The sequence below is a fragment of the Melanaphis sacchari genome, unplaced genomic scaffold (genome assembly GCF_002803265.2).
Source record: "Melanaphis sacchari strain LSU unplaced genomic scaffold, SCAv2.0 Contig780_pilon_pilon, whole genome shotgun sequence".
Lineage (NCBI taxonomy): Eukaryota > Metazoa > Arthropoda > Insecta > Hemiptera > Aphididae > Melanaphis > Melanaphis sacchari.
In genome coordinates, this window is record NW_020271548.1 from 1 (window position 1) to 9,910 (window position 9,910).

Consider the following 9,910-nt stretch of genomic DNA (forward strand, 5'->3'; position numbering starts at 1 on the left):
TAAAAATGTTCGTTGCGTATTGCTAGACACCCATATTTTAGTGCTTTATGAGCTCTAAAAATTATCCTGTATAAAATACATAACTTAAAGTATTCAACAATATTCAAAAATTAAAATAAATAATTAAGCATGTGGTACCTTCTATACGATGGTATTGCAGAAATAAAAAGTAGTCAAATATGCCGATCTGGTGATGAAAAATTCCTTATCTACAATAAACAACATGAATTTTTGATGACATAAAATTACCATTATAAAAAGCCCCTCATCATGGGATAACAGATTCAATATATAACTTGCAACTTAAAAGCATTAAACAATCAAAATATATCACCCTTTTATAGCGCTTCAATAGAAATTAAACATAGTAATCACCATGTTAGAATTGGATCCTCATGCTCACACACTCATTTTAATCAGCTAAGATCATCAACCAATATGCGAAACATTCTACAAAATACTTAAATCGAGCTCATATTGCGGAATGCACAATAAACCTCAATATGCCATCTAACATAGAAAGTCGACCGAAAAACTTTAAAAATTATAGCATTCTTAAACTTTACAAATATTATTAAAATATTGTAAATAGTTTAAACTTATATGTTAACTAAATGTAAAAACAAACGGGTTAAAACCATTACTGTTGAGCCTTATTTTAAATAATAATAATAAATAAGAAATAGTCAATCATATCATGAACACTTTTAGTAGCTGTGAAATTATAAAAGTAAATCATATATATATATACATTTGAATGATTATTAGACAGATTTATTAATACACCGCCATTTGGATTTAGAACACAGTAATCAGGCTTTGTGAAATAATTGCGGTGTCGTCTTAATAGGTGGCCTAATGGTATTTAAAGTTTTGAAGAAGTTTTGTCAGCTGTATAAATGATCTAAATGAATCGGGAGAAATGATTACACCCGGTGTAACTCTAGCTTAATTTGTTAGTATCGAAGTAACCAAATTGTTATTTATGAACCTTGTAATAAGAATGATATACAGGGATATAGTTTGAGACTTAGTTTATTTAAGGAGACAGATTGGCATCAGAAGAGCTAAGATCATTTAAGTTAATAACAGTTAATTTTATATATAAGATAGTTGAAATACAATGAATCTAAAATTCTTAGGTTTTATTTTGGTGTTGTCCAGTAGATGGGCCATTTAAGAATATATGCTGGTATAATTGAATTACAAGCTTTCGTAATTTTTCTCTGAATTGTCATATGATGATGCTCCCATAGAGAAGTAATGGCATTGAAATCGCCTATCAAAATTTTTGCCAAAATATTTGAAATATTCTTAGTTTTGAATTAATAGTAGGGGGAAAGAAGGAAAACAGAAGATATTTTATGGTGTATGATTTAATGTTCTTGGATATTACTTGTTCGCGCAGTTGGTACAATATTCAGTTTCTGGTCGAAATCGTAGGCCGTCCGTTCAGCTGGAACGCGCGGCCTCGACGATATTACGACGTTGCGCACCTATCATTCTTGACTGATTCATTATTATTATGTTCGTTGACGCTAAGTTCATGTTGTCTTGGTGCTCTCTTTTAAGAAACACGTGTTCGGCTTTGAATCACATTTATTGGTTCTTTACCAGTTTGGTTATTATATTGTTTTGTTAACACTCAACTCTCCACGTTCATCTGCCAGTTCCGGTGAGTCGGGAACGAGTTGATCAGTTCTGGATACTGCCAGCTCCGGTCAATGAAAGTTCATCTTTCTTATTCCTGAGTACCTCAATTTGCTATTATATTAAATATTTTGTATTATTATTATTAAATATCTTTCTGTTATTATTATTAAAGCTCTTGCTATTATTCTATTATTATTATATTGGGTTCATTGTTATATTTATGTAAATAAACGTTCGCATATTTATCATAGCCTATATATATTGTTTCAATATTCACTTTTCTTTATTATTATATTATTTGTACTCCTCACCCGTCCCCTATCAGTTCACGAGTCATCGCCGTCCACGAGCCAATTAAGGTAAGTCCGGTGTTGGCGAAACATTTGGTAGCAGAGCGTGGTTAGTATTGTATTTTTTCTTTATTAGTGTTCTGTGGGAACTTGTGGGTAAGCTGTACTTTGGGTGGTCATCTTGGTATAATATAGTTAGTATATTAAGATTTGCAGTTTTATTTTAAATTAGTATTAACGTCTCTTACAATAAAAGATATTTTATTTTGCAATCAAATATGTCGCGACGTAGGTAACGCATAATATTATCGCGCAATTATTAAGTAGTTTATTATTATCATTACGCGGTACGCCTTGTCCGTAGTGTTTATTATTTTGTGCCTATTAATATATTAGAAGAGCGTATATTATTAATGTTCATAATAGGATTGTTTTAATATTATATATTTGGTCTACCTATATTATTATTTGCGTTGAGATAATAGTTATTTTCTTTACAATATACATTAGTCTTATTCATGTTATCGTATTTACCTTATGTTTATTATATAATTTTGTTTTACACCGCGCGTACGTGTCATGTGATTGGTGGTGCGATCACTGCACGTTTTTAAATTTCGTTTTATAATTATTATTAATCGTCAGACGTGATTGCGAGTTGTGGTATTTACGTTCGGTTAATCAGACCTGATCAAATTTATTATATTTGTTTATATTAGTGATACGCTCGTATCAGTGTTATTATTTTATTCGTGTGTATCTATTTGCGGTTATCGTTTTCGATAGTTTCATAGTTGTTACGTTACTCGTTATTTTGCATAATCGCTAGTCATTTTGTTTCATTTGTAGCTGGATTTTATTTATTTTTATATAATCTCTTTGGGTTTTGGTTTTATTATAATTTGGTATTTGCCTCATAATGGACGAAGACCGCGCAAAAAGATCCAAAAAGCGCGCGTTAGCTAAACGCGCAACGGTAGTTGACCGTATTAAATCTATCTTTGATTTGGGAGTGTCTGGTGAATCAGATCCGATTGCCCGACAGAAATTTTTAATCGCTGTTGATGATCTCACGGATCTGTGGGGAAAATTCGTAATCGAAAACGATGCGGTTTTAGAGGCGTTAATAGAGTTAGGCGAAGAAGACAATTTTTCGAGTTCTGTCGAAGTGGAGACAAATGAGATACTAGTCTCGGCCAGAGCTATGGCCAACCGTTTCTCGTCTGTTTCAAATAAATCCGAGTCATCACTTGAAGCTCCCAGGTGTGCGAGGGAGTCTGAGGCAGCTGGCAGTTCAGACAGCCCATCGAAATCGGTCGAGGGTCAAGCTTTAGTGACTCCCGTAATTCAGTCGTCTCATTCAGTACGTTTACCCGAAATTCCTTTGCCTCGCTTTGAAGGGGAATTGGCAGACTGGCCGGTGTTTCGAGATCGATTTATAGCTTTGGTGGACAGTCGGTCTAATATTTCGAATATCGAAAAATTTTATTATCTATTAAGTTGTCTACAGTGTGAGGCATCTGACGTGGTTAAGGGTATAACGGTATCAAATGATACGTATTCAATCGCTTGGGCTGCTCTGGTGGAGCGTTACGATCAACCCCGTCGTTTGGCGTCTTCCCTAATAGATTCTATATTATCTGCTCCGGAAATGCAGCAAGAGTCTGTTGCTTCCTTAAATAAGTTCCTGTGCACATTCGATGAAAATATCGCTATCCTTGAGTCGCTAGAAATTCCAAACTTAGGTGATTTTCTGCTATTTTCGGTGGCCTTTCGTTCTCTTCCAGTTCTATCACGTCGACTATTTGAAACTACTAATCAAGACGAATACCCAAAGGCTCAGGATTTATTCAAGTTTGTCAAGAACCGGATTCAAGTATTGCAGTTAGCAGGAGGGTCTTCTTCCGTTACCAATGCTAAGAGCTCGTCCTCGAAACCGCAGAAGAAGTGGTCACAGAAACCAACGGTAGCTACGTCGTTGACAATCACCAAGTCCTCAGGTGCTCCAATTACTAAAACTGATGAGTGCCCGAATTGTAAGGAGTCGCATCATTTGAGCAATTGTTCGGCCTTCAAAGATCTGACGGTGGATGGTAGATATGAGGTGGTCTCAAAACATAGACTATGCATGTCGTGTTTTAGCAGCTTACATTGGTCAAATAAATGCAAGGAAACCTGTCCGAAATGCAAAAGACGCCACCATCAACTACTTCATAGGGATGTTCATCAGAGTCAAAACAAGACAGTTGAACAGTCACCCGCAGTATTATTTGGATCACGCTCAACTCCGTCGGTATTGCTAGGTACAGCAGTGGTATTTATCAAAGACTCTGGAGGGGAAATCCAACCAGTCAGGGCAATTATTGATTCGGGATCGCAGATCAGCGTAATTACGGCAAAATGTTCAGATCGGTTGGGTCTTAGGCGGTCGAGATGGACTGCTTCAGTGACAGGGCTCTCTGGTCAGAGTGTTCCGGATGTATTAGGTACAGTAGATCTAACTGTTCGTCCGCGTCATGACACAGCTCCGGTCATAACAATGAAAGCGTGGGTGCTACCCGCCATCACTGCGGATATGCCGAACCGTCGATTAATTGCCGGAATCAGGGAAAGCTGTTCCCATTTGAAACTCGCAGATCCCCATTTTGATACACCAGCTCCGGTTGAACTTCTGTTGGGGGCAGACGTATTTCCACAGGTGTGGATTGGTGAACAGCGGCAATTAGGTCACGGACTCCCATCCGCATACAGCTCAGTATTTGGATGGGTGTTAATTGGTCCGGTTTTCCAGGAGAGAAACTTGAATGCGTGTTGTATGTTTACAACCCTTTCAGTTTCTATGGAATCGTTGATGGAGCGGTTCTGGAAAGTGGAAGAGCCAGATGAAGCTCCGCTACAATTTACTGACGAGGGATATTGTGAGGACAGATTTGCCGCCAAGTCTACTATCGATACAGAGGGTCGATACAGCGTGCCATTGCCGTTCAGACGAGATCAGCTGGATCCCACGTTCGACGGTATGCATAAAATTGCGGTCCAACGCTTCGAATATCTGGAACGAAGATTAAACCAGAATAAGGACTTGGGTGTTGCCTATCGTAATTTTATGAAGGAATACGAGGCGTTGGGTCACATGTCTGTTGCGAAGAACCCGGGTCGGTATATTATTCCGCACCACGCTGTATGGAAACAGGAAAGCGGGAAGTCAAAATTACGTGTGGTTTTCGACGCGTCGGCTCGTAGTGCATCAGGCAAATCGTTAAATGATACCTTGTATGTAGGTCCAAAACTTCAGCGGGATATAGTGGATGTATTGCTCGGTTTTCGGTTATATCGCTTCGCTTTCTCAACCGATATCTGTAAGATGTACAGACAAATTAAGGTGAATGCTGATGATCGTGGATATCAACACATCTTGTGGAGAGCTACTCCAGTAGATGCGCTGAAAGAATTCGAGCTTAATACTGTTACGTATGGTGTTAACAGCGCTCCTTTCTTGGCCTTAAGAGTATTACATGATATTGCTGATCGTTGTGGTACACAGTTTCCTTCAGTTCAGAAGGCTCTCCGGCTCCAAACTTATATGGACGATATCTGCACTGGTGCCGCTACGTTAGATGAAGCTGGTGAATTAAGGCATAATCTTGTCAAGACTTTGGAAAACCATGGGTTTGAATTAAAGAAATGGTCTTCTAGCACTCCAGAGCTACTTGAAGGGATTCCAGGAGAGGATTGTGCTTCAGGAACGTTGTCTTTCGACGATGAAGGTACTATTATTCGGGTTTTAGGTCTAAATTGGAATTCAGAAGAAGACTCATTAGGTTATGACTTTAGCTCAATAAAATTTGTCCACACCAAACGTGGGGTTCTGTCAGTTATTGCTAGGATTTATGACCCGTTAGGTTTTTTGGCGCCGGTCTTGTTATTCGCGAAACACATAATGCAATTAATATGGCTATCCGGAATAGCTTGGGATGACAGACTACCGCTCGAGATTGAGGAATTGTGGTCACAGCTCGTGTCCGACTTACCCTCCCTATCCCTAATTCGCATCCCTCGATTTGTAGGAATCCAGTTGGGATCCGTCTACAATCTTTGTGGGTTCTGCGATGCGTCGGTACGTGGATACGCCGCTCTTATTTATTTGCGTATTGTTTCTCCAGACGGTCAGGTAAAAATTCGATTCTTAGGATCCAAAACCAAGTTAGCGCCACTTCACGACATGACAGTTCCCAGGTTAGAACTGTGTGGAGCAGGTCTTCTGGCACGGTGGATGGCTCGAGTTTGGGAAACATTAACAGCTCAGTTAATGATTTCGAAAGTCTATGCTTGGACAGATTCTTCTATCGTTTTATCGTGGCTTACTACTCCTCAAGTGTCTTACAAAATTTTCGTATCTAATCGAATTAACAAAATTAACCAGTTGTTACCAGATTGCAAATGGTTGCACGTGCCGTCTGAAGATAACCCGGCAGATTGCGCGTCCCGTGGGCTGAAACCATCGGAACTCAGAAATCACAATCTATACTGGAATGGTCCTAGGTTCCTTTATAACAGTGTTGAAAGTTGGCCATTTGATTTGCCTCGGGTTCCCATCGAACAACTTCCGGAAATAAAAGTAAATTCGTTTTTGATCAGCTCTGATCAAAATCATGAATGGTTTGACCGATTTTCATCATATCAGCATATGCTCCGTGTTATTGTATGGGTACGACGGTTTGTGTCGTTATGTAAGAAAAGGCTTACGCCATTAGGACCAATATCATTCGTTGAGCTCAACGAAGCATTAATGAACATAGTTCGGTGTTCTCAGTCCGTCTACCTCCATTCACTACGAAAAGAATTGTCACAAAAATCTAGGATTTCATGTAAGCAGCTGGCTCGGTTATCTCCATTTCTGGACTCTGAAGGCATTATTCGAGTAGGGGGTAGATTAAACAATTCACAAATTCCAGCCCGCCAGAAACATCCAATTTTGTTAGCAAAAATGTCGTATTTGTCGAGATTGATTGTACGGCATTGGCATGTTTTCTCGTGCCACTCTGGCAATCGGCTAGTGATGTATCTCATTTCGAAACAGTTTTGGATATTGTCTGCCAGACGAGTGATCGGTTCAGAAATTGAAAACTGTATAATATGTGTCCGGTTATCGGCAGTAAATCCACAACCAATCATGGCTGACTTACCAGCGTCACGGGTGTTACAGTGTCGTCCCTTTTCAAAGGTAGGCATTGATTTCGCTGGCCCTCTCCTGATGAAAGAGCTCAAGCTTAGGAAGGCCAGAGAGTATAAAGTTTATATTTCCGTGTTTGTCTGCATGACGGTGAAAGCGGTTCACCTTGAAATAGTCTCTGATCTGTCTACACCCGCCTTTTTAGCTGCGCTGGATCGATTCGTGGCGCGTCGCGGTCTACCGTCCGACATCTATTCTGACTGCGGCACAAATTTTGTAGGTGCGTCAAAACAGCTCTGTAAGTTCTTCTCTGATGCAAAGGTTCAGGATCACCTAAGCTCACACTTCCCGTGCAGTTGGCATTTTAACCCCCCCAGTGCTCCACACTTCGGGGGTCTTTGGGAAGCGGCGGTAAGATCCATGAAAAGGTTGTTGGTCCGTGTGGTAGGTGCCCACATCTTAACCTACGAGGAACTTACGACAGTGGTTTGTCGAATCGAATCGGTCCTAAATTCGAGACCATTAACACCACTATCTTCAGATCCCGGAGATTTAGAAAGTTTGACACCAGGTCATTTCCTCATAGGACAACCGCTGCTGAGTGTTCCCGAATCAGACGTGTTAGAAGCTCCCAGTCATTTAACTTCCAGGTGGAAGCTCCTCCACCAGTGTTACCAGGCGTTCTGGAAGAGGTGGTCCTCTGAATACCTCAATAGTCTACAGCTTCGTTCAAAATGGACCTCCGCCGATACTCAGCTCAGAGTCGGGGATTTAGTGTTAATAAAGGATTCATCTACTCCATTAAGTTGGCGCCTAGGTAGGGTCGTAGAGTTACTGCCCGGACAAGACAATGTAGTTCGCGTTGTTAAGCTCCTGACCGGACAGGGTCCGTTGGTTAGACCTGTGGTTAAGCTGGTTCGCTTACCCACAGAATAGGATGCATATACCTATGTACAGCTTACCCCCATTGTTTAGCCACTCTTTCAGTTCTGAACCGTTGTGCTACCGGTGTATGGGCGCCGGTGACTCGGCCTGGCAGAGTAAGGGGGCATTTTATTATCACTTTATTATTATGTCGTTATTAGTATGTTTTTATTTGTATTTTATATCTTATCAGTCGTTTGTATTTATTGTGTTGTTTATAAAAAAAAAAAAAAAATGTAATTAAGAATTCCTTTGTTATCCATCTACTTCCTTCTCTTGAGGAGTCCATAGCAGCCACTAACATGAACAAGGAGTTCCAGTTTCAGTTCCAGTTCCAGTTCCAGTTCTAGTTCTGGTTCCAGTTTTGTGAGACTACGTCTCCCAAGGGGGGAGTATGTTCGCGCAAGTTGGTACAATATTCGGACACCCCCCTTGGTCGAGAAATCGTAGGCCGCCGTTCAGCTGGAACGCACGGCCTACGACGATATTGCGACGTTGCGCACCCGATCATTCTTGACCGATTCATTATTATTATGGTCGTTGTCATACAAGTTGTTCGTGACGTCCGTGTTGTCTTGGTGCTCTCTTTTGAAGAAACACGTGTTCGGCTTTGAATACACATTTTATTGTTCTTTTACCAGTTTTGGTTATTATATTGTTGTTGTTAACATCAACTCTCCGACGTTCATCCTTTCGCCAGTTCCGGTGAGTCGGAACGAGTTCGATCCAGTTCTGGATACTGCCAGCTCCGGTCAATGAAAGAATTCATCTTTCTCTATTCCTTGAGGTACCTCAATTTTGATATTAGTATTATTAAATATTTTGATGTTATTATTATTAAATATCTTTCTGTTATTATTATTAAAGCTCTTGCTATTATTCTATTATTATTATATTGGGTTCAATTGTTATATTTATGTAAATAAACGTTCGCATATTTATCATAGCCTATATATATTGTTTCAATATTCACTTTTCTTTATTATTATATTATTTGTACTCCTCACCCGTCCCCTATCAGTTCACGAGTCATCGCCGTCCACGAGCCAATTAAGGTAAGTCCGGTGTTGGCGAAACACTTGATATGCTTCGTTCAGTGCATTTATTGCTTATAATAAATACTTGGAAAAATATAAAAATGCAAAATTTCTTTAAATAAACATTTACTGACATTAGGACCACATTTTGTGCAAAAGTTTATAAGAACTGATGATTGATATATATATATATTTTTGACGCGTAATAATAAATTACTGTGATCTTTATTTTTATTTTATTTTCTATTTTTGACTTACTATACGTTAATATTATTATCACTTGTCGTCGTTATAAGTAAATCTAATTCTTTATTTTATAGACAATATGTGTATTATTTCTACTTTGACGCTTAATTATTGTTGATATATTAAGATTTTTATTTACGTATTAGTTATTATTAATGTTAATCTAAAATATAAAAATTATTTGAATATTTGTGTTTACTCAAAGAAAAAGATAAAGGTGCGCAGTCGTGTTACTGCCACTGGTTTTATATGTAGTAAAATAAAGATAGATATTAAATACTAATTTATTGATATTGTTGAGTATATCTATATAAATATGCTGTGACTGCCAAAATGTTTCTTAACAGTACACACATATGCACGTAATAAGAATAACATACAAAAATAATAATATAAAATATAACTCATCAATATTCGATAACGTTCGATAATAATGATAATATCGACGACAACTAACGTCTAATCTGCTGCTCACGTTCATTACCGATAATCAGCCCGGAATCCAATAGATAGAGCAAGGACGGAAGAATTAATTGTGTGATCGCCGAATTTAGATATGATGATGATATATAGATATATATATATAT

The 9,910-nt window shown here is 38.7% G+C and overlaps 1 protein-coding gene across 1 annotated transcript; it reads left to right on the forward strand.

The window, feature by feature from the left end:
- The first annotated feature begins 2,862 nt into the window (after nucleotides 1-2,862).
- On the forward strand, nucleotides 2,863-8,052 carry LOC112601423. The gene has a single exon (XM_025349058.1). The coding sequence runs from the start codon at nucleotides 2,863-2,865 to the stop codon at nucleotides 8,050-8,052; it is 5,190 nt and encodes a 1,729-aa protein (XP_025204843.1).
- Nucleotides 8,053-9,910: the final 1,858 nt, after the last annotated feature.

Excerpts from the sequence above, each read along its gene's own strand:
- LOC112601423 (XM_025349058.1), top strand. The coding sequence starts at position 2,863 with ATGGACGAAGACCGCGCAAAAAGATCCAAAAAGCGCGCGTTAGCTAAA.